The sequence below is a fragment of the Terrapene carolina genome, unplaced genomic scaffold (assembly GCF_002925995.2).
Source record: "Terrapene carolina triunguis isolate 2854851 unplaced genomic scaffold, T_m_triunguis-2.0 Scaffold998, whole genome shotgun sequence".
Taxonomy (NCBI): Eukaryota; Metazoa; Chordata; order Testudines; family Emydidae; genus Terrapene; species Terrapene triunguis.
Window position 1 is genome coordinate 1,499,685 of NW_020665349.1, and position 25,212 is coordinate 1,524,896.

The window sequence follows — 25,212 nt, forward strand, 5'->3', positions numbered from 1 at the left end:
CCACCCGTCCGTCCCCACGCACACCCCCTCCGCCTGTCCATCCCCACGCACGCTCCCTCTGCCTGTCCATCCTCCTGCATGCCCCCTCCAGTCTCCACCTGTCCATCCCCTGCACACCCCCTCCGCCTGTCCATCCCCACGCACGCTCCCTCCAGTCTCCACCCGTCCGTCCCCATGCACACCTCCTCCACCTGTCCATCCCCACTCACGCTCCCTCTGCCTGTCCATCCTCCTGCACGCCCCCTCCAGTCTCCACCTGTCCATCCCCTGCACCCCCCCTCCGCCTGTCCATCCCCCCGCACGCCCCCTCCAGTCTCCACCCGTCCGTCCCCAGGCACGTCCCCATGCACGTCCCATCCCCCCATCCATCCCCCCCTACACCTCATCCAGTCTCCACCTGTCCCATCCACCTGTCTGTCCCCCACGCATGTCCCGCCCCTCACAAGGTGACCTGAGGCACTGGTCTCTTTCCCAACTGCAAACACCTCTCAAAATCTGATCTGGCTTTAACCCACAATCCCCCTTGGGCACAAAGGGCCAGTCTGTGCAATCCCAGCCCCTCGGCATGGGGCAGAGAGCGGGGCTTTATTGGGATGCTGCGCCAGGCACACCCACGGGGACCGGAAACGCCCCACAGTGCCTGAGGTGTCTGGGTGTGAATGCGTGTGCCCGGGCACTTCCCCCCCCCCGCCCCACAGACGTTGCCAGGGAAGACGGGACTGAAGCTCCCTGCTGCCCTCCGTGAGCAGCGTGCGGTGCTTGGCAGCGGCTGATTAATGATGCTCGGGGTCAGAGGGCACCTCTGGGGTCCCTGACCTCCCCTGGCTAATGAGGTGCAGAGCTCCGCGGCCCAGATTGCCTCTGCAGCAGGCCGGGCGGGAGAGCTCGCTGGGGGGGAGAGCGTCCGGGATGCAGAGCGACGCGGGGGGTGGGTGTGTCTCTGGGGTGGCGGGGGTTGGGAGGGACCCAGAATGGATCAAGGCACAGAAGGACGCCCCATGAAGTCGGGGAGCTGTCAGGCAAGGGGGTGAAGCCATTTCTTGCAAACAGCGGCTCCCTGCAGCGTGGATCCCAGCGGGCCATGCCCAGGGGTCAATGCACCAGGCAAAACCAGCCTCCAGCCCCAAACCCGAGAGCATTGAGCTGGTCCCCAGCAGGATCGGCTGGATGGGAGTGGAGACGGCTGGTCTGACATCTCTGGTTTTTATTTAACCCTTTCTGGAGTGGATTCCATTATAATCTTCAAACTGCCCTCCCCTCCCTTGGCCCCTGCGTGCTTACGGGTGTTCGTGCTTGGTTGGGGAAGCCCCTCCCACATGGGCTGTTTCCATTGCTTTGACAACCATCTCTGCCAACCTCACACCCCAAAGCACGTCACAAACATACCCGTGAGATGCAGTCCCCTCTGGGGTGGAGCACAGCAGCTCTGACAGCACACAGCAACATGACACACATGCTCAGCCACTGTCTCAATAACTGCAGCAGTTTCTGGGGGACAGTGAAGAACTGAAGCACAGGGGCAAATTAGGGTGGCACAAACTGGCAACTTCCAGAGTTAGAACTGGGATTAGACGCTGAGGTTAACTCCTGGGAAAAGCACCCGGGGTTTTAAATAAGGTAAATAGTGGTGTCCCCCAGGGGTCTGTACTGGGCCCAGTCCTATTCAACATATTCATCAATGATCTGGAAAAAGGGGTTAACAGTGAGGTGGCAAAATTTGCAGATGATACAAAACTACTCAAGATAGTCCCAGGCAGACTGCGAAGAGCTACAAAGGGATCTCACAAAACTGGGTGACTGGGCAACAAAAGAGCAGATGAAATTCAACCTTGATAAATGCAAAGTAATGCATATCGGAAAACATAACCCCAACTCTACATATAAAACGATGGGGTCTAAATGAGCTGTTACCACTCAAGAAAGATCTTGGAGTCAGTGCGGATAGTTCTCTGAAAACATCCACTCAATGTGCAGCGGCCGTCAAAAAAGCGAACAGAATGTTGGGCATCATTAAGAAAGGGAGAGATAAAAAGACAGAAAATATCATATTGCCTCTATATAAATCCATGGTATGTCCCCATCTTGAATACTCTGTGCAGATCTGGTCGCCCCATCTCAAAAAAGATATATTAGAATTGGAAAAGGGTCAGAAAAGGGGAACAAAAATGATTAGGGGTATGGAACAGCTTCCGTATGAGGAGAGATTAATAAGACTGGGACTTTTCAGCTTGGAAAAGAGACGACTAAGGGAGGATATGATAGAGGTCTATAAAATTATGACTGGTGTGGAGAAAGTAAATAAGGAAGTGTTATTTACTCCTTCTCGTAACACAAGAACTAGGGGTCACCCAATGAAATTAATAGGCAGCAGGTTTAAAACAAACACAAGAAAGTATTTTTTCATGCAATGCACTGTCAGCCTCTGGAACTCCTTGCCAGAGGATGTTGTGAAGGCCAAGACTATAACAGGGTTCAAAAGGGAACTAGATAAATCCATGGAGGACAGGTCCATCAATGGCTATTAGCCAGGATGGGCAGGGATGGTGTCCCTAGTCTCTGTTTGCAGAAGCTGGGAATGAGCGACGGGGGATGGATCACTTGATGATTCCCTGTTCTGTTCATTCCCTCTGGGGCACCTGGCATTGGCCACTGTCGGCAGACAGGATACGGGGCTAGATGGACCTTTGGTCTGACCCAGTCTGGCCGTTCCTAAGGAAGGCAGGGGTCTGTTCTGCATGTCAGGAGCCCAGCACCCACACCCAGGCAGCAGCTTGTGTGACTCAAAGGGAAGTGCACTCCTTCCAAGTCATGGAACACCATTCCCAGAAACACCCGTCTGCCTCAGGGGCGCCCCCAGCAGCCGCGGGCCAGGCCTGAGTCGGTATCAGTCATGCATCGTAAGCACACAGCAGGGCTACAGCCAGCCCGGCCATTGGTTCCAGGCCCACTGACTATCGTGTAGACATGGGCCAAGAGGCTACGCTTCCTTGCCAGTCGGCTTTGGAAACGGGCCTAACCTTTCCCCCCACCATGCAGCCTGCTCCACCCCTTTACCAAAAGCAAAGCGCCACCCGTCCCGTGCCGCTGCTCCCCCGCATCTGGAACGGCTCATGTGGCGAAAAGCACAAACCCAGAGACAAACTGTCCATGTTAAAGGGCTGACGAGCCCCCCCGTCTGGGGGGAGGCCAGGTTCCAGCCCCACTGGAGGGCAAGGAAGGGGCTGGCAAGAGGAGAGAGCCCAATAAAGCAGAGTCCAGGAGCATCCGACCCGCTTGATGCACATACAGGAGACACGTCACCTGCGTTCAAGCTGCGTTGTCACGGGAGAGTTCAATCTGAGTAACGTACGCGGGAGGTCTCAGGCTGCCAGTACTAAAGTGTCCTCGGAACTCTATAAATTATAGACGACAATTCTCTGATTCACAAAGTGCTGCATCCAACAGGGGAATTCTATAGTAGGTCTCGTCTAGACAGATAAAGAGGAAGTGATCACAGAACTAAAAATTACTGGTCGCTTAGGTGCAAATGATCATGACTTGATTGCATTTGTTATGTGCAAATAGAACAAAGTCCAGACCAGTGATGTATATATACTTGGTGCCTTGAAAGGGCCAATTTCACAATGCTGAAAACAATTATGAGCCAATCAGCAGGGAGAAGGAATTTAAACAGAAACATGTGAATAATAATTGGAAGTTGTTTAAGAACATTTTACCGGATGCCCCAAAACCACAATCAAGAAAGATGGCTGCATTCGTTAAAAACAAAAACAAAACTCCAACTTAGAGCTGAAATGAAAGCAGCTGTACATATAAGACAAATGGAAAAAAGGGGAAGTTAATAGGAATGAATATAAATTAGAAGCTAGGAATTGTAGAAAATTGATAAGGGAAGCAAAAGGATACAAAGCGACTGCTATGGCCCCCGGAGTTACGGACAATAAGAAGGTGTTTTTTTAAGTGTAGTAGGAACAAAAGCAATCCTAGTAATGGTATTGATCCATTATTAGCTGGAAATAGTAGACTGCTCAATAATAATGCAGAAAAGGCAGAAGTGTCCAACAAGTAGTTCTGTTCTCTATTTGGGGAAAAGGCAGATGATATATTCATATGATGAAGGTGAAGATGATGAAATACTTTTTATCCCAACAGTGTCTCAGGAGGATGTTAAATAGCAGCTAGTAAAGTTAGACATTTTTAAATCAGCAGGTCTGGGCATCTACAGGTTTTAAAAGAAACGACTCAATTAATGAAGAATTATAGGTGAGTATTACAACGAATACCAATCAACATAGGTTTTTATAGACATAGACTGTGTCAAACTAACTTGATATAATTTTTTGGATGAGATTACAAGTTTGGTTGATAGAGGTAATAGTGTTAATTAATGTACTTTGTTTCCTGTAAAGCATTTGACTTGGTACCATATGACATTTTGATTAAAAAACTAGCACAATACAAAGTGAACATGGCACACACTAAACGGATTAAAAACTGGCTAACTGATAGGTCTCAAAATGTAATTGTAAATGGCGAACCCTCGTTGAGTGGGTCTGATTCTGCTGGGATCGGGTCTTGGCCCTTCGCTAGTTAACATTTTTATCAGTGACCTGGAAGAAAACATAAAATCGTCACTGATAAAATATGCAGATGACACAAAGGTTGGGGGAGTGGTCAGTAAGGAAGAGGGCAAGTCACTGATACAGAGCCGTCTGGTTGGCTTGGTAAGATGGGGGCAAGCAACCAATATGCATTTTAATACAGCCAAAGGTAAGTTCTTACATCTAGGAACAGAGCATTGGCATAGTCACAGGAATGGGGACGCTATCCTGGGAAACAGGGACTGGGAAGAAGACTTGGGGATCATGGTGGACAATCATGAGCTTCCAGAGCAACACAGTGGCCAGAAGGGCTCAGGCAATGCTGGGATGTATCAACAGGGGAATCTCCAGTAGGAGCAGGGAGGTGATTTTCCCTCTGTATCTGGCACTGGTGCGACCGCGGCTGGGATCCTGGGTCCAGTTCTGGGGCCCACAAGTCCAGGAGGATGTTGAGAAACTGGACAAAGTTCAGAGAAGAGCCACGAGGATGCCTTAAGGACCAGACAGCATGTCCGAGGGAGAGACGCAAGGAGCCCGGTCACTGAAGCTTAGCAAAGAGAAGGTTACGGGGTGACCCGCTCACAGTCTGTATGTACCTACATGGGGAACAGAAGTTTGATAATTGGCTCTTCAGTCTAGCCGGGAAACATATTCATAACATGATCCCTGGCTGGAAGCTGAAGCTGCACAAATTCCAACTGGACTGCTAGAGCCATGAGATTGACAAGAAAGCCGGCTCCTGGCTCCCCAGCCGGGCTGCTGCCGGGTCTCCGCTCCAAGATGGGCTGCCACCCAGGTCCTGGCTTCGGCTACTGCCCAGGTCCCCCGCTGGGAGCCCTGCATGGTCCCGGCTCCCTGCTCCCCGCCAGGAGCACAGCAGCTGACCGGACTCCGGGCGCAGATCTACCCTGCTCCCGGGAGGCAAGAAGCCAGGGGGCAGCTGGGGTCCCGGTGGGGAGCGGCACGGAGCTGAGAGCCCTGGCTCCTAGCCCCCGCACTGCCCCTCGTCCGTGGGTGGAAGTGCTCCGGGTGAGGGCGCGCACCATTGACCCAAGGAGGGCAGTGTGGACGTGAACCACACCAGTAATTACTGCAGTGGCTGTAAGTCGGCCTAACACAGACCTGCCGAAGGAGGTGACCCCGCGGGAGCTTCGTTAGTGGCTAAAGCAGACTCCCGCATGGGGAGGGTCGCTGAGAAAACACCCGAGGGCAGGGTTTGTGGTGGCACCTGAAGCCAGGCTGCAGGCAGGAAGGGGAGGGGAATCCAGGGCAGAATGCCACTGTTGGGCAGGAACGGGCGCAGGAGACCAGGGCGAGCTGGGGAAAGCACCAGGGGATCCCGAATGGGCACAAAGGGCCAGAGGCCACGAGTCGTGTCCCATCAGACAGAGCCGCAGGACCCAGCGAGCCTGGAACACCAGCTAATGACCGCAGCTCCAGCCCCGCCAGCCCCACAAACCAGCTCCGGGAACAGCCTCCGAGGGGCCACATTTGAGACCCGACTGCGATCGACAGGCTTCCTGGACAGACGCTCGCTGTCAGCCGGGATCGGACGGATGCCATGTGCCGCGGTGACCCTGCGTGGCAGCTGGGAAGGTGCTGCCCCCCGTCAGATTGTGCTACGCAGAGGACTGGGGGGGAGGTGCCCATGGGGCGGGTTGATGTTTCCCTGCTCGGTCACTTACACCTGTGCAAAGTGGGGGGCACCGTGCATGCCTGCAAAAGCCTCACTAATTTTGGGGCTTCCATTGGGGAGCCCAAGCGGAGACCCCTGGAGCTGCTCAGTCAGGCACCCAAAGCTAGTGGCCCCGATTTCCCCAAGCCTCGACATGCCCAGCTGGGAGGGTGACGTCAGGCAGCGACAGCCCGGGGGGGATCTGAGCCAACAGGGGCCCTTCTGCTCAGCTAGCCTGAACCCCATCGCGCTGGCCAGAGACGCGACCCCGTCACTCACGCCACCGGCCCAACAGCGCCTGGCTCCGTACAGCCGACGTTTTCGGGAGACACAATCAGACTGGGGTTAAATCCGCCTGGCACGTCCACACTGCACTGAGCGACGGGGGCAGGGCGGTGGGGCTCGAACACTGCCGTGGAGACGTGCGGGCTCGGGCCGAAGTGAGTCCAGCCCCGGTCCTAGCGTCTACACTGCAATGGACATTCCCCACGGGAGGGAGACCCCGGCTGGGCCCCGGCGAGTTCTTCCAATGGCCGATTCCCTCCTCGTTACTCATTTGCACCGTATTTCCAATCGGAACGTTCTAGATTCGCTTTCCAGGCAGACGCTGGTTCTCGTTCAGCCTCTGCCTGCTAGTCCAGCGGTTCTCCACCTGCCCCATAGCCTTCCCCCATTTGTACGGCTTGACGGCCTGGCGTGAGCCAGAGCCAGTGCCCCCACCACAGGGGGCCAATCGGCGGGGGGGCTCAGAGCTGAGCCCACTGCTCCGTCCAGATACGAACAGTCGGGGAACCCCCCCACCGGCAACTGGAGGGAGGAGCAGCAAGCTGAGATGCCCCCCCCGGGGGGGCAGAGGGTAAGGGGTGGGGATTGGCTTGGAGATAAAGTGGGGGGATTGGGGGACCTGGATTAGGGTTGCGGCTCTCGCTGGGGGGACGGTTATCCAGCCCGGATCGCTCCTGGAGCTCTTCTCCGAGCCATCGCCAATACTGCACCCACCCGTGGGGACGTGGGCACCGGGCCCGCTCAGGGTCTCCCCGACGCTGGAGGCAGAGGGAATCCGCCCTCCTGCTCTCACACCCGCCTCAGTTCTCCCCCAGCCACACGGAGCTGCTCCGGAGTCACTCCCGCAGCGAGTGTGAAGAGGTTCACAGGGCCGGAGCAGCGCCAGGGGCCATCCCTGCCTCCCAGCCCAGGCCAGGCTCCTCTCCTGCTCCGCAGGGCTGGGGTCAATCAGAGGAGGAGGGGCCGGGGGTGCAGTGCCAGGTGTCCCAGCTGCCCCATGGGCAGGTGGGGGGAAGGGCCGGGCACCCAGATCATCCTCAAGAGGCTCCTCTGCCCATCACCACCAGCAGGGGGCGCCGTGTAACACGCCCGCCCCTTCCCCCGGGGCTGGGAGTCGACCCTGGTGCCACATGGGGGACACGTGGGGCATCAGCAACCCCCCCACCCCTGAGGGCATTTACCAAGAACGGAGTTAGCTCCCCCCTGCTCCCCAGGGCGGGACCCAGGCAGTCGTTGGGTAGGTGCACACCCCTCCCCCTGCACCACACACACACATACACACACACAATCCCGTGCATGTGCACACACTCCTACGCCTCCACAACCACACTCACAACTACCACCACGTGTGCACAACATACACAGTGTACACAACCCCACTCCACTGCAGAGGGGGTCTGTGCCCTCCCCACCCAGCCCCAGGCAGCCAGCAGGCCCTGCTCCCCACCCCAGGGGCTGGCCAGGGGTCCACAGGGGAACAGGAAGAACCGGTTTCACAGCCCTGCCCTGCCTGGGCAAATATTGTTGGTAGAAAGGAAGGAAATAAATAACCGAGCCTGGTAAAACTCCTGCCCCCCGCCGCACCCCCGGGCTGGCACCCACAGCCAAGCCCCACGACCCAGCCCTCTGGCTCGGATCATTCACCTTCGCCCCCCATTGTGGGCAAGACCATCCCAGGGCCAGGAAATCGCATTTCCTCCCCCAGCCGATGGAGTGGGGCCTTTTCCCCTGCTTGCCACCCCCGCAGCGCGTCCCCCTGCTCGGCTGCTGCTCCCAGTGAGCCATTCCCAGGAGCTGACACCCCGCACGGCACAGGCAGCCGGACACGCTGGGGTAGGTCCTACATAAACACCATCGGTTTGTTTATGGGCTCCCCGGGAAAAGGCTGGGGGGCTTTCCGTGTGTGCGTAACACAGACAGAAAACGTTCCCAGCGCCTCCGCCTCTCCCCCATTAGGGGTAGCGTGGCTCAGGGAGTAGGGCACCAGACTGGGAGCCAGGATGCCTGGGTTCTATTCCCAGCTCCACTGCTCACGGGCTGGGCCAGTCCTATCTCCCCTCCCACCCTTCGTCCATCTCAGCTGCTTAGGGCGGTAAATCCCATTCTGCACGCCAGGCAGTCTCGGTGCATCAAGATGAACAGTAACAGAGAGTCCTGTGGCACCTTTAAGACTAACAGAAGTATTGGAGCATAAGCTTTCGTGGGTGAATGCCCAAGCAGGATGAACTGGACTCTAACGTTCATAAAGAAGAACACGTGGGCGAAATCTGGGAGGCAGGGACTGGCTCTGTGCAGCGCCGTGCGCAGCGGGGCCTGGGTCTCCGCTGGGACGGGGATGGACGCTCACTGTCTGCGCAGCAGCGAGTGTGGATAGGGCCCTATAAATGCAGCCATACCCCACGGAGTCAGTGCCAAGGCACTGGTGCCCTACGCGGTTTGACGAGTCCCACCCAGGGTACGTCTGGGCAGCAGGGCCGGTGCAGCAAACTAGGTGGCTGCCTAGGGCGCCTAGTGGTTGGGGGCGCCTAAAAGCCTGCTCAGGCGAGGAGGTGGAGTGGAGGTGAGCTGGGGCGGGGGGCTGCCCGCAGTAACGGGGGGGGGGGCGCACAGGGGAACTGCTCCCCGCCCCAGATCACCTCCACTCTGCCTCCTCTGCTGAGCACACAGCCCCCGCTCCAAGTCTCCTCCAGTCGGCGCCGCAAGCCTGGGAGGGGAGGAGAATTAGAGCGGCGTCGGCGTGCTCAGCGGAGGAAGCGGAGCCGAGGTGAACTGAGGCGGGCTCCCCAGGTGGGGTTAGCTGCCGCGGAGGGTGGGGTAGCTGCTGTGGGGGGGGGCTCCCCGGGCGGGGGGGGGGGGGGCGGGCCGCGCGGGGGGGGGGGGGGGGGGGGGGGGGCTGCCGCGGGGGGGCGGGGTTAGCTGGGTGGGGGCCACAAGATGGAAGTTTCACCTAGGGCGCGAAACTTCCTTGCACCGGCCCAGCTCGGCAGCAGCTGGCGGACGTCCCCAGGCAGCCGCCAATTTCAGTGCCTCATGGCCAGCTGCAGTAGACGCAGCCCTGGAGGGCAACAGGAGCTGTGCAATGGGGGCTCCGGTGCGGGGGCTCCGGTGCGGGGGGGCGTCCCAGGCAGAGCCCGCCGGCAAACCCCGAGCGTATCCTCGCTCTGGACTCGCAGGTTTGCTGGGGGGGCCTGAGCAGGGACTCGCTTTGCTCCTGGTTCTTCCGAGCCTGCACCCTGTGCTGGGCTGGGGCGGGGGGGCGGACGCACACTGCCGGGGGCTGGGATTGCTGAGCAGCATCCCCAGAGGGGCACGGTGCCCTCATGCCCCCAGCCTTGCTAACGGCTAACGGGGCCAGCTAACGCCGTTCTGTGCTATTCCAGAAATCCCTGGCCTTAGCACCTCCTTACAAGCGCGACAACCAAGTTCAATTCCTTACACGCTGCAGTGTTATCGGGGGGGGGCAGAGGGGGGGAACTGGGCCGCGCACTCTGGGGTGTTATCATGGCGGGGCTGGGCTGCTTGAAATATTCTCTGGCTCCATTCCAGCCCCCTGGCAGCCTAATCAGCGACCAGACGATATCCCAGCCTGCAGGGACCACCCGGCGCAGTCCCTCCCTTCCGACGGGGCTCTGGAGCCTACGGGAAATCACTGGAGAACAACCATCAAATCGTTGCTCCGGCGCCTTTCACCCCAGGCGATACGGGAACCTTTTGCTGACGGCCTCCCTGGAGGCTGACGTGCAGCCAGCTCTGGGGTGGAACGCGGCTGCTGCTGAACGGTGCACAGCAACGCCGCGTGTCATGTTAGGACAAGGAGAGCAGAACGACATTTCTGGTGCGACTGGGGCTCGGGTCCCTGACTCAGTTCTCCAAGGGGCTGCCTGGGGGCGGCGGGGGCTAGGGCCGCCCAGCCCTTCCCGGCGGGAGATGCCCACTCAGGCTAATGTGCCCTCATTACTCGGGCGCTCTAATGGAGACGGAGATGGTTGGCAGAGATTAGCGATTGTGTCCGGATGGGCAGACAAATGAATGCCGGCCGGGGGGGACGCACGGAGCGCGGCAGGAGAGTTATCGGTGCCTGTGCCGGGATCAATGCTATCACCATCCCCGGGCGCGGGGCCGGCTCGCACAGGAGCTGCTCCCCGCTGTGGATTTATAGCCATCGACCGGGCCGGCCCCCAGGAGCAGCCCCCGCGGGATTCGATCCCTGGCTCGATTTCAGGAGCTGCACAAAAGCCCCAATCAGCGGTGCACAAAGAGAGGCCTGCGGTTAATTAGCGCCCGTATCTCAGCCGGGCCAAATGGAGATGGAGTTAATTAGCTCTGGAGAGAGAGATAATGAGCCCCACGCAGCAGCTCATCAATCTTGTGTCCTGCGCTGCCTCTCCTGGGCACCCAGGGCTTGGAGGCAGGGCCCACGCGGCTTCCTGCCCCCCGTCTGCCCCCCAAGCTCCCCAGCCTCCGTTCGGCCCCATGCCGTGACCCCACCGTCAGCCCCATCCCCCAGATGTGCCCCACGTCCCCGGCACCAGCGCCCTCGGCACGCTCACGGGGCGGGGGGGGGGGTCAGCAGTAGGAGCCAGCACCAGGACTTGGGGGGCAGGCGGGGAGGGGCTGGTTTCTAGTGACGGCCGCCGAGCCCTGGGGAGAGCAGCTGCTGGGCAGGTCCTGACCGGAGGGGATGGGAACAGGCAGGCCCAGCGGGAGGGGGTGGCACGTCCCGACCTCGGGCCTTTGCCAGGCAGTACCTGTGCAGCTGGGGGCAGGGGGCGAGCGAGGGGTTCATCACAGCCACAGGGGGACTGGCCAAGGGGCGGAAATAGCCAGTCCCCTTCCTGCACCCCCCCGCCTGCCTGTGCCCCACATGCCTGGCACTGCAGCCGACACTCCCACCCCAAACGCCGCCCTGCGGGGAATCGCCCCGGGCTGCCAGCGGCTGAAGAGGCAGCCACGCAGTTCCCATTCTCTCCAGCAGGGGGCGGCGGCGCTCCCAGGCTCACCCTGGCCATGGCCACTACATGACCCAAGCTGGCCGGGTCTCAGCCCAGAGGCCATTTCCTGCCCCACACCAGCCACAGACCAGGCGCGCTAACCCGGCCCTGCACTGGCCACCGGGCAGAGCCCAACCTCGGACTGGGCCGTGAGGGAGGCCAGTGAGGGGCCGGCTGGGCCAGGCAGCGTGTGGGGGGGTCAGAGCACCCTCCCCAGCACGGAGCGATACAAGGCGAGGGGTATTTGGGGCCCCCCTTTAGAGCCACCGAGAGCCTGGCATGGAGCCCCCCCACGCCGCCCCGGAGGTCTCACTAGCAGCCAGGCAGCCCCTTCTCCCGGCCAGCCCCTTAATTAGCACGACATTAACCTCTGCCTGGGGCTCTGCCGCATCGAGCGGCGTGTTCATTAATCCAGCCGCCAGCAAAGGGCTCGAATTAATACAGGCCAAGGCCCCCCCGCCCCCGAGCGCTGGGGAACCTTTTAATTGTTCCAGGGCTGGCTGGGGGGAGGGAGGGGTCAAAGGTTAAAGCATTTATCGAATCATCTCAATTGCTGGGGCTTCCGATCCATCCCGCCCGGTGCCGATAACGGAACCCGCCGAGGACTGTGAATATGGCGCAGCCGAGCGCCCCAGCCCGCGCCAGCCCTTCGCGGCCACTCCGCACAGCTCCTTCCCCATGCTCCGCCGGTGCCCCTCACTCCGGACCCGCAGCCCCCCAGCTCCGCCGGTGCCCCTCACTCCCAACCCGCAGCCTCCCAGCTCCGCCGGTGCCCCTCACTCCCGACCCGCAGTCCCCCAGCTCCGCCGGTGCCCCTCACTGCCGACCCGCAGTCCCCCAGCTCCGCCGGTGCCCCTCACTGCCGACCCGCAGCCCCCTGCTAGCCCAGCCCTGGGCTCCCCTCACAGCTCAGCTGGTGCCCCTTAACCCTGACCTGTAGAGCACCCCAGTCGATCATAGTCCAGGAAACCCTACCTTTGCCCCCTCATAGCCCCTGGCGAGAACCCCTCTGTGCCAGACACCATTCTATCCAGAACAGGGGCGACAGTGGAACCAGCCAAGGGATCGAGGTCCCCGTGGCCCTCCCAGCTCCGACACCACAGGCGAGCCCCCCTCCCCCCCAGGAATGCAGCAGCTCCTCCTGCCCCCAGAACCTCAGAGCAGAGCCAGCAAACGGACCCGCATCCTGTGGACGCCTCCAACCCAGATCCGAGAGCCTGCAGCCAGAACCAGCAACATGAATCCGGCCCCGTAACGTCCCCGCCGCAGCCCCAGAGCCGGCCCCAGCCAACAGAGCCAGCAACGGATCTCAGCTCCAGAGCGACCCCAGGGGGCACCTGTCTGTCCAGACTTCCACGGGGACTTGTCCACTGCTTCCCTTTCTCCCCACAGGCCCTGCACCCCTCCACCCCCCAGAGCATGAAGGGTCGTCTTCCCGCCAGCCCCATGCCGTCGATTAGACCGAGCGGGGCAGTGGCTGAGGGTGGGTCCGGAGAACTGGACTGAAGCTACCGCCCAGTGTGAATGTGAGTCACGAGCCCTCCCCACCCCCCCATAACGCCTCTCTGCAGCCAGGCTCCCGGCCGGGGACCCCCAAAACCGCGGCCTTCCCTTACCTCTCTTCTGCATGAAGCCAAAGAGGTCGTCCAGAAACTCCTTCCGCTTGGGGTCATCGTCCAGTTCGTAGAGCTGCGGGCGGGAGAGAGAGACGGCAGGTGAGCAAGTCCTAGTGCAAACACACGCGTCCTGCAGGGGGGCGCTGGAATGGACTGGGTAGCACGTGTGTGTGAGAGACACCACTGCCCTCTGCTGGACAGCATCGGAGCTGCTCCGCTGTGTGTCATAGGCCCCCTCCTGCCAGCAGAGTCCCCTGTAACTGACGTGGTGGGGGGATCTGGGTTCTGGCCTCACCTCTGCAGCCCCCATTGGATGTGGGCGAGGCTGATCAGGAGCCTCCTGTATATTCAAAGTCCTGGCTCCCCCCAGCCAAACAGCCCCGGGCAAGAGACTCCGTGCCCCAAATCTGGCTGCGGTCCCCTTAGACTCCCAGCTGCCTGCGCCGATCGCCCCACAGAGGGGCTGGCACATCTCTGGGACATGGGGGTGGCTGTGGGAGTTTGCCTGGTGTCTCTCTGGGTGGGAGGTTGTGCGTGTCTGGGGTGTACTTCCAGGCCCGGGGCTCAGTATGTGCTTGGGGTGTGTTTGCCCCACAGCCACGTGCCCAGGCGTGACCCACGGTCGTGTTGCACGGCTGATCTCTCGAGATTCACGAACAACGTTCCTTTGCTCGGTTCTCTTCTCTGTAGGTTCTTTTCACGCACCCATCACTGCAGCGTCTGGGCTCCTTCCAGTTGTTGCACCAAGCGAGGACTGACCCCTATCTGTGCAGCAGCGATCCCTCCCGGCTGAGGAGAGCGCCCCCCTGTGGCACAAGCTCCTGTGGGGCTCGGGCTGCGAACGGGCCTCAGGAAGCACCTGCAGGAGGGGCCCCTGGGGACAGTGCTGGGGGCCCAGCTGTAACCAGCCCCAGGGCCAGGAGGGTCTCCTGGCCCGTCATGGCCCTTTCCGCCCGGGGAGCTGTCGCTGATCCCCCGACCCGGGACTGTCCCCAGCAGGCACCGATGACCCTGTCCACGAGCAGAATGGGGGAGCGAAGTGCTGGCTGCAGCCTGGGGGCCCGGCGGCTGGTGACCAGTGTTCAGCCCCCCCCATCCGGCATCCATCTCCCGTCCCCTCCTTCACCTGCACGGGGAGAGCTGGAAAGATGGACCAGCTCCCACTGACCTTTAGAACATCACAACGGCCACACTGGGTCAGACCAAAGGTCCATCTAGCCCAGTATCCTGTCCACCGACAGTGGCCGGAGCCAGATGCTTCAGAAGGAATGAACAGAACAGGACAATTCTCGAGTGCTCCATCCCCTGTCATCTTGTCCCAGCTTCTGGCAGTCAGAAGCTAGGGACACCCAGGACATGAGGTTGCATCCCTGACCATCTTGGCTAATAGCCATTGATGGATCTATCCTCCATGAACTTCTCTAGTTCTTTTTTGAACCGAGTTATAGTTTTGCCCTTCACAACATCCTCTGGCAAGGAGTTCCACAGGTTGACTGTGCTTTGTGTGAAGAAATACTTCCCTTTGTTTGTTTTAAACCTGCTGCCTGTTAATTTCATTGGATGATCCCTGGTTCTTATATTATGCGACGGGGTAAATAACACTTCCATATTCACTTGCTCCACACCAGTCATGATTTTATAGACCTCTGTCATATCCCCCCTTAGTCGTCTCTTTTCCCAGCTAAACAGTCCCAGTCATTTGAATCCCCCCCCCCGTATGGAAGCGGTTCCGTACCCCTAATCCATTTTGTTGCCCTTTTCTGCACCTTTTCCAGTTCTAATCTGATTTGGGATGGAGTGACTGGAACTGAGGCCGTATTCCAGGTGTGGGCGGACCATGGATTTATATAGAGGCAAGATGATATTTGCTGTCTTATTACCTATCCCTCTCCTAATGGTTCCACAAACTCCACAATATTAACAACCTCCCCCAGAACAGCGTCCTGGCCACCACGGATACGCCAACATCCCTCTCCATGATGGCATCGCTGCCTGCTTCAAATATTTACAAGACACAGGACAGGCCCCAGCTCTCCCCCAAACACATCGCCAGACTCATCCGTTTCACCCTCACCCGTGACAATCTCACATTTCACAGCCAACCCTCTGTCCAAGCCATGGGAACTGCCGCGGGCACCAGGAGGGCTCCCCAGTGTGCCAACCTCTCCATGGGCACCTTGAGGAAGAATTGCTGGACAAATGCACCAGGAAACCAATGCTATTCCTGAGATACAGCGATGATACTCCCTCCGAGATTTCTACCACGACTTCAACCACCATCACCCATCTATCAAACTCTGGAACACGCCCACACCAGCATCAACTTCCTGGACCCCACAATCGGCTTCAACAATGGAACCCTATTGACAACTGTATACCAGAAACCCACAGATCACCACACCTACCTCCACAGATCCAGTAACCGCCCCAGACACACCAAGAAATCTGTTCTCTACGGCCAGGTGCTCAGATACCGCAGAATGTGCTCCGAGGAGAAAGTCCGGGATACACACCTTAACACACTCAAAACTGCCTTTGCCGAACAAAGACGCTCCATCAGAGAAGTAGATCACGTCATGGAACAGGCCACCCAAATACCTACTTCAACACAGAAATAACCCCCCCCTTCCCGCACACCCCGAGCTGTCACCTCCCACCCCGCACTGGACCCCATTCGGGGTATCATCAAACAACGACAGCCCACACTCGATGGGGACCCGATCCTGAAAGAAATGTTTCCTAACTCCCCTCGTCCGGCTTTCAAGCAACCCTCTCCAAACTCATCATCAGAAGCAGGCTCCCCACAGACCAGCTCACACCAATTCAAAGCAGCAACAGACCCTGCCCGAACAAGAGATGCAAAACCTGCAGCCGTAGCTCCATTGCTACAATGATCAACACCCCCCACAACACACTTTTCGAGATCCATGGCTCCTACACACACCTATCACAACACGGGGGGTACCTCATCCAGTGCGTGAAATGTCCCAGTAGCAACTCTGTGGGTGAAATGAGACAATCACTGCAAACGCAAATGAACTCACACAGAACTACAATAGGTTGAACAGCACTTGGCCCAGTACAGATCCTTGGGGAACCCCCCCACCATCTACCCTTCGTCACTGTGAAAACTGACCATTTCTTCCTACCCTTTGTTTCCTGCCTTTTAACCAATTACTGATCCAGGAGAGGACCTTTCCTCGTAGCCCATGACTGCTTAAGAGCCTTTGTCCAAGGCTTTCTGAAAGTCCAAGAGACACTATATCTCCTGGATCACCCTTGTCCCCAGCTTGTTGACCCCTCAAAGAATTCTAACAGATTGGTGAGGCTTGATTTCCCATTAGAGAAGCCATGTTGTCTCTTCCCCCATGTACTGTGTTCATCTCTGTGTCTGATAATTCTGTTCTGTACTCTGGCCCCTCCTGTCCTGAGGTGACATGTACCCAGTCACTGTGGGGATTGTTGAAATCCCCCATTATTACGGTGTTTTCTATTTTTTGAGCCTCTCTTAGCTCCCTGAGCATTTCACAGTCACTGTTGTGGTGAGGCTGGTCAGGTGATCGGTAGTATATTCCCACTGCTCTATTCTTATTATTCCAGGATGGAATTTCTATCCACCGAGATTCTGTGGGAGTTTTCTTCATTTCAGATTTTTACTCTATTTGACTCTGCTTTCTTTCACATCTCGTGCCACTCGCCCGCCAGCGTGACCGACTCTGTCATTTCTGTCGATTTTATACTCTGGTATTATCGGGTCCCATTGATTATCACGTTTCTGTGATGCCTGTTATATCAATATCATCATTTAATACCAGGCGCTCAAGTTCACCCATCTAAGTATTTAGACTTCTTGCATTTGTATACAAGCACTTATAACATCTGTCAATATTTAGTTGTCTGCCTTCGTGTGATGTACTTGAATGGGGCTCTCTTCAATTGACTGTTTTTCTTAGTTCCTGGCAGTACGTTATCAACTTCTATCCTCTCCTCCTTACCAGGAGACAGAGAATGTGTTTCTCCGGGCCTGTCGGCTTTCCCCGGTTTAAAAGCTCCTCTATGACCTTTTTAATTTGACATGTCAGCAATCTGGTTCTGTTTTGGTTTAGGTGGAGCTCATCCTTCCTGTACAGGTTCCCCCTTTCCCAAAAGTTTCCCCAGTTCCTAATAAATCTAAACCCCTCCTCCCTACACCATCATCTCATCCACGCATTGAGACCCTGCAGTTCTGCCTGTCTAACTCGCCCTGCGCATGGGACTGGAAGCATTTCAGAGAATGCTACCATGGAGGACCTGGACTTCAATCTCTTACCTAGCAGCCTAAATTTGGCCTCCAGAACCTCTCTCCTATCCTTCCCCATGTCATTGGTACCTACATGTACCACGACCACTGGCTCCTCCCCAACACTGCACATGAGCCTGTCTAGATGTCTTGAGAGATCCGCAACCTTTGCACCAGGCAGGCAAGTCACCATGCGGTTCTCCCGGTCATCGCAAACCCAGCTACCTATATTTCTAATGATCCCTCCACTCCCCCGTTACTATTACCTGGCTCTTCCGGAGGGGTGGCCTCAGGGCGAGAGGTTACCACGACATCGTCTGGAAGCAGGGTCCCAACTATGGGATCGTTTCCCTCTGCTCCAGCTTGGCTTCTCCTTCCCTGAGACTTTCCTCCTCCTCAACCGCACAGAGACTGTCAAGTGGGGGAGTGGGACAACTCTGCTGTGCCCCAGAAAGTCTCCTCTCTGCACCTCTCTGTCTCCCTCAGCTCCTGCAGCTCAGCCACTCTGCTCTCCAAAGCCCGTACACGGTCTCTGAGGGTCGTGAGTTGCTTGCACCGAGTGCACACCTACGCCACCTGCCCACAAGGCAGGTAATCCCACAGGCTGCATTGAGTGCAATAACCTGGACACCCCCTGCTCTGCTGCTGGACGTCTGCCCGCATTAGCTTTACTCTTGCAGGGTTATTTGGGGTGTGGGGGGGTTAGGTGTATCTGCTCCCACGTTCCCACTCAGAACCCCTCGCAAGACTCCTGTTTGCTGGCTCCAAACCATATCGAGCCCTGTTATCCCGGCTCCGGGAGACAAAGGCCCTCCCCACAGCCGCGCAGGGGGCGGGCTGCTGGTGTGGCCCCCCCGGGAAGGAGGTGCAGGAGGGATCCCTGGAGTAATGAGCGGAACAGCCAGTGCTCCTGAGAGCCGAGGACCCCAACAAGCGCCGGCACCTGATGCTGGGGGGTGTCACGTGCAGGGAGCCCTTCAGGGCACAGCCCTCGGGGCACCTCAGCTGGGGAGATCTGCAGATGCCCAGCCCCCAAGTCCCAGGCCCTGCTCATTCCCAGCTGTTCCCTGGGTGCTGCCCTCCACCTATGCCCAGTGCCAGGCCCTCTTTCACTGCACCATCAAAGTCTCCAGGGCTGAGCCAACGTCCTCCAGCGCAGACCCTGCGTTCCTGGGACATGGAGGATGCTCTGGCACAGAGCGAGCTGGGAAGGGGGACCCCCAGCCCGGGGGAGGATTGTGTGGCTCCTTCTCACCCCGGGACCCCCGCACTGGAGCCATTGCTCACCCGCCTTGGACAAGGGGCAGAGAGAGGAGCAATCGTCCAGGGGACGGGGGGACCCGCAGCCAGCGCCAGGCACCTGCGCCAGGCACCTCTGACCCCTGGCGTCTCCTCTCGGTGACGCTCCCAAGCTGGGGAAGGGAAAGCCCCAGGAGCTCTGACGTTGCTGCTGCTAAGCCGCCTCCGGTCAGGCCCTGCCTCCCTGCCCTTTCCCTGCCGCCAGGCAAGCGGGTTAGCTCCCTGGGCTCCAATAATTGCAGGTGAATCCCGTCCCGGAGCGCTCGGCGCTGAGATTCCCACGCACCCCCCTGGTTAACTAAACACAGCTCGTTAGCTCCGCTGTCGAGGCAGCCGAGCGCAGCCGCTGCTCCACGCGGCCCTGGGGAGCGGGCACGGAGCCAGCTGGAGATGTGCCAGGCAGCCCTCGGCTCAGCTCCAATTAGCTGCTCCCTCTCGGCCCCTCGCGCTCTCAGCCACGCGGGGAGCTTTCCGGGGTCCCTAGGAAACACAGGCTGGAAACTTGGCCGGGCTTTGCAGAGTGGGAGAAGGAGCCCAAACATCCCCTTTGGCTGAGGATCCCGCGCCCCGGAAGTCCAGGGCATACGTGGAGGGCAGGCTCCAGCCTGAGATGAGCAGCTGTTCAGTGCCCCCGGAAGGGTCTGGGGGGTTCTCGGGGCGGCACAGTGCCAGGGCGGGGGCAGGTCACACCACCAAGAGGTGCAGCTTCGCTTCGTGCAGTCCCAGGCACCCGGCCTGGCCTATTTCCGTCCCACCTCCAGGAGAAGTGGGAGCAAAGGGAACGCCAGGCTGGGCTCCATCCAGCCCAATGCCCCGTCTCTGCCCAGTCCCACCAGCAGCGCCAACTGAAACTGACCCAGGAAAACCACACGGGGGACCCAGGGCCACCTGAAGGATTCAGGGGGCCTGGGGCAAAGCAATTTCGGGGGCCCCTTCCATAAAAAAAGTTGCAATACTATAGAATACTATATTCTCGTGGGGGCCCCTGTGGGGCCCAGGGCCTGGGGTAAATTGCCCCACTTGCCTCCCCCCCGGGCGGCCCTGGGGGGACGAGCCTGTCTGCTTGTCTGACCCGAGAGATGCAAAGTACAGAAAAGGGGAGGGGTGAGGAGGCATCAGCTGTGAAAAGCAAAGGGGAGTCGTCAGTCCCCACCCGTCACTGGCGTTAGTGCCACAGCGCAGGGGAGCTGGTCGTTAGCCGTACAGGGAGGGACACACCCGGGGTTGGGGCGCTAACCTAGGACTCCAGAGATGCAGGTTGAAATCTCAGCTCTGCCGCTGACTTCCTGTGTGACCCTGGGTCAGTCACTGAGACCAAGACCCTCAAAGGTCTTTAGGCTCCTAACCCCACTGATTTCAGCGCACACGGGTGAGAGCCTGGCCCCAGTGCCCCATGGGGAGAACAGTGCTACCTGGCCGCATAGGGAGGTTGTGAGGTGCTCAGATCCTGCAGGGGGCGCTGTACGTATCCCAGGGAGAGAGAATTTGGTTCGATGATGTGAACTGTCACCTCTCTCTAACACAGACCTGACAGACTTCAGCAAGAACCATCCTACGACGATCCCTGCTCCCCTGCCCGTGGGCAGCTTTCATTCTTTCAGGCTTGGGGCTGCAAGGAGCTGGCTGGTGCAGATGCTACCATTGCCCCCTATGGGACAGGATGAGAACTGCACAGCTGCGGGTCACAGGCCCTATATTGCTCCCAGCGAGGGACGATTCACTCACCTTTGGCACAAGGGATAAAGGAGACCAGTGCACTTGGGGCAGGCGGAGCTGAGCTATATTCCTGCTGTGTGAATTTCTGGGGCAGGCGCAGCTCAGTGACCCCGGGCAGCTGGGGGCTTGTTACGGGGCTTTTTCATTGGCTGCTGCCTCCCATCATGAGGTGGTGCAGGATGGGGGGAGGGGTAGCTCAGTGGTTTGAGCATTGGCCTGCTAAACCCAGGGTTGTGAGTTCAATCCTCGAGGGGGCCACTTAAGGATCTGGGGCAAAATCAGTACTTGGTCCTGCTAGTGAAGGCAGGGGGCTAGACTCAATGACCTTTTGGGGTCCCTTCCAATTCTATGAGATAGGTATATCTCACAGGAGGCCACATAACAGCTCTCGTCTGCACTAAGAACATACAACCGGCCAGACTGGATCAAACCAATGATCCGTCTAGCCCAGTATCTGTCTGCCGACACTGGCCAATGCCAGGTGCCCCAGAGGGAATGAACAGAACAGGAAATCATCAAGTGATCCATCCCATCAGCCACTCCCAGCTTCTGGTAGTCAGACGCACAGGAACATCCAGAACATGTAGTTGCATCTCTTGACCAACTTGGCTAATAGCTGTTGATAGACCAATCCTCCATTAATTTATCTAATTCTTTCTTCAAACCAGTTATACTTTTGGCCTTCACAACATCCCCTGGCAATGAGTTCCACAGGTTGACTGTGCGTTGTACGAAAAAATATTTCCTTTTGTTTTAAACCTGCTGCCCAATAATTTCATTGGGTATCCCCTGGTTCTTGTGTTATGAGAAGGAGTAAATAACACTTCCTTATTCACTTTCTCCAGATCAGTCTTGATTTTACAGACCTCAATCATATCCCCCCTTAGTCGTCTCTTTTCCAAGATGAAAAATTCCAGCCTCAATCTCTTTAATCTCTCCTCATACGGAAGCTGTTCAATATCCCTAATCATTTTTGTTGCTCTTCTCTGTACCTTTTCCAATTCTAATATATCTTTTTTGAGATGGGGCGACCAGATTCGAGGTGTGGGTGTACTATGGATTTCTATAGACACATTAGGATATTTTCTGTCTTATTATCTATCCCTTTCCTAATGGTTCCTATCATTCTGTTCGCCTTTTTGACTGCCGCTGCACATTAAGTGGATGTTTTCAGAGAACTATCCACAATGGCTCCAAGATCTTTCTTGCATGGGAACAGCTAATTTAGACCCCATCATTTTATATGTAGAGTTGGGATTATGTTTCCAATGTGCATTACTTTGCATTTATCAACATTGAATTTCATCTGCCATTTTGTTGCCCAGTCACCCAGTTTTGTGAGATCCCTTTGTAGCTCTTCGCAGTCTGCTTTGGACTTAACTATCTTGAGCAGTTTTGTGTCATCTGCAAACTCTGCCACCTCACTGTTTACCCCTTTCTCCAGATCATTTATGAATATGTTGAATAGGACTGGTCCCAGTACAGACCCCTGGGGGACACCACTATTTACCTCTCTCCATTCTGAAAACTGACCATTTATTCCTACCCTTGTTTCCTATCTTTTAACCAGTTACCGATCCATGAGAGGACCTTCCTCTTAGCCCATGACAGCTTACTTTGCTTAAGAGGCTTTGGTGAGGGACCTTGTCAAAGGCTTTCTGAAAATCTAAATACACTATATCCACTGGATCCCCCTTGTTCACATGCTTGTTGACCCTCTCACAGAATTCTAGTAGACTGGTGAGACATGATTTCCCTTTACAAAAGCCGTGTTGACTCTTCCACAGCAAATTATGTTCATCTATGTGTCTGACAATTCTGTTCTTTACTATAGTTTCAACCAGTTTGCCCAGTACTGAAGTCAGGCTTACCGGCCTGTAATTGCCAGGATCATCTCTGGAGCCTTTTTAGAAAATTGGTGTCACGTTAGCTATCCTCGTCATTTGGTACAGAAGCTGATTTAAGCGATAGGTTACAGACTACTGTTAGTAGTTTTGCAATTTCATATTTGGATTTCTTCAGAACTCCTGGGTGAATACCATCGGTTTAGTTTGTCAGTTTGTTCCAAAACCTCCTCTAATGACACCTCAATCTGGGACAGTTCCTCAAATTTGTCACCTAAAAAGAACGGCTCAGGCACTAAAATTCCCCACAGATGACCACGGTTGACAGGTGACCGTGAGGATGGAACTTGCAGTGCTGCCATTAGACCTTTTCATAGAGTCACAGATTCCAAGGCCAGAAGGGACCATTGTGATCATCTCGTCTGAGCTCCTGGCCAGACCAGAGGGGCCAGAGAACACCCCCAAAATAATTCCCAGAGCGGATCCTTAAGAGAAACAGCCAGCCTTGAGTTAAAAATTGTCAGTGATGGAGAATCCAGCGTGCCCTTTGGTAAATTAACCATCGGAACAATTAACTTCCCAATTAAAAATTTACCCCTTATTTCCAATCTGAATTTATCTAGCTTCAATTGACAGCTATTGGATCGTGTTAGACATAAGAACACAAGAATGGCCATACTGGGTCAGACCAAAGGTCCATCCAGCCCAGTATCCTGTCTTCCGACAGTGGCCAATGCCAGGTGCCCCAGAGGGAGTGAACCTAACAGGCAATGATCAAGTGATCTCTCTCCTGCCATCCATCTCCACCCTCTGACAAACAGAGGCTAGGGACACCATTCCTTACCCATCCTGGCTAATAGCCATTAATGGACTTAACCACCATGAATTTATCCAGTTCTCTTTTAAACGCTGTTATAGTCCTAGCCTTCACAACCTCCTCAGGCAAGGAGTTCCACAGGTTGACTGTGCACTGTGTGAAGAACTTCCTTTTATTTGTTTTAAACCTGCTGCCCATTAATTTCATTCGGTGGACCCTAGTTCTTATATTATGGGAACAAGTAAATAACTTTTCCTTATTCACTTTCTCTACATCACTCATGATTTTATATACCTCTATCATATCCCCCCTTGGTCTCCTCTTTTCCAAGCTGAAAAGTCCTAGCCTCTTTAAACTCTCCTCATATGGGACCTGTTCCAAACCCCTAATCATTTTAGTTGCCCTTCTCTGAACCTTTTCTAATGCCAGTATATCTTTTTTGAGATGAGGAGACCACATTTGTACACCGTATTCAAGATGTGGGCGTACCATGGATTTATATAAGGGCAATAAGATATTCTCTGTCTTATTCTCTATCCCTTTTCTAATGATTCCTAACACCCTGTTTGTTTTTTTGACCGCCTCTGCACACTGCGTGGACGTCTTCAGAGAACTATCCACGATGACTCCAAGATCTCTTTCCTGATTAGTTGTAGCTAAATTAGCCCCCATCATATTGTATGTATAGTTGGGGTTATTTTTTTCCAATGTGCATTACTTTACATTTATCCACATTAAATTTCATTTGCCATTTTGTTGCCCAATCACTTAGTTTTGTGAGATCTTTTTGAAGTTCTTCACAGTCTGCTTTGGTCTTAACTATCTTGAGCAGTTTAGTATCATCTGCAAACTTTGCCACCTCACTGTTTACCCCTTTCTCCAGATCATTTATGAATAAGTGGAATAGGATTGGTCCGAGGACTGACCCTGGGGGACCACTAGTTACCCCTCTCCGTTCGGAAAATTTACCATTTATTCCTACCCTTTGTTCCCTGTCTTTTAACCAGTTCTCAATCCATGAAAGGATCTTCCCTCTTATCCCCTGACAACTTAATTTACGTAAGAGCCTTTGGTGAGGGACCTTGTCAAAGGCTTTCTAGAAACCTAAGTACACTATGTCCACTGGATCCCCCCTGTCCACATGTGTGTTGACCCCTTCAAAGAACTCTAATAGATTAGTAAGACATGATTTCCCTTTACAGAAACCATGCTGACTTTTGCCCAACAATTTATGTTCTTCCATGTGTCTGATAATTTTATTCTTTACGATTGTTTCGACTAATTTGCCCGGTACTGATGTTAGACTTACTGCTCTGTAATTGCCGGGATCACCTCTAGAGCCCTTTTTAAATATTGGCGTTACATTAGCTAACTTCCAGTCATTGGGTACAGAAGCCGATTTAAAGGACGGGTTACAAACCATAGTTAATAGTTCCACAATTTCACATTTGAGTTCTTTCAGAACTCTTGGGTGAATGCCATCTGGTCCCCAGTGACTTGTTACTGTTAAGTTTATCAATTAATTCCAAAACCTTCTCTAGTGACACTTCAATCTGTGACAGTTCCTCAGGTTTGTCACCTACAAAAGCCGGCTCAGGTTTGGGAATCTCCCTAACATCCTCAGCCGTGAAGACTGAAGCAAAGAATTTATTAAGTTTCTCCGCAATGACTTTATCGTCTTTAAGTGCTCCTTTTGTATCTCGATCATCCAGGGGCCCCACTGGTTGTTTAGCAGGCTTCCTGCTTCTGAGGTACTTACAAAACATTTTATTACCTTTTGAGTTTTTGGTTTTTTGGCTTTTTTTATTACATTTTTACACTTAATTTGGCAGCGTTTATGCTCCTTTCTATTTACCTCACTAGGATTTGACCTTCCTCTGCTAGACCGAAGAGCCCATTATTAAGTAGTTGAGCTCCATGTCGGTTCTTGTAGACTGAGATCAAGTCACCCCTTAACCTTCTCTTTGTTAAATTGACTAGACTGAGCTCTTCGAGTCTCTCATGCTAAGGCAGGTTTTCTAATCTTTTCCTCATTCTCGGGGCTCTTCTCTGAGCCCGCTCCAATTTCTCAACCTCCTTCTTGGATTGT

General features: G+C 55.6%; 1 protein-coding gene across 1 annotated transcript in view; it reads right to left on the bottom strand.

Annotated features, from left to right (window-relative positions):
* ARID3C (AT-rich interaction domain 3C) overlaps positions 1–25,212 on the bottom strand; it is a 113,623-nt gene that overhangs the window by 15,091 nt on the left and 73,320 nt on the right. Inside the window, exon 3 of the mRNA XM_029913864.1 lies at positions 13,169–13,241. Within this exon, the coding sequence (XP_029769724.1) occupies positions 13,169–13,241 (73 nt within the window). The remainder of the gene's footprint in view (positions 1–13,168; positions 13,242–25,212) is intronic.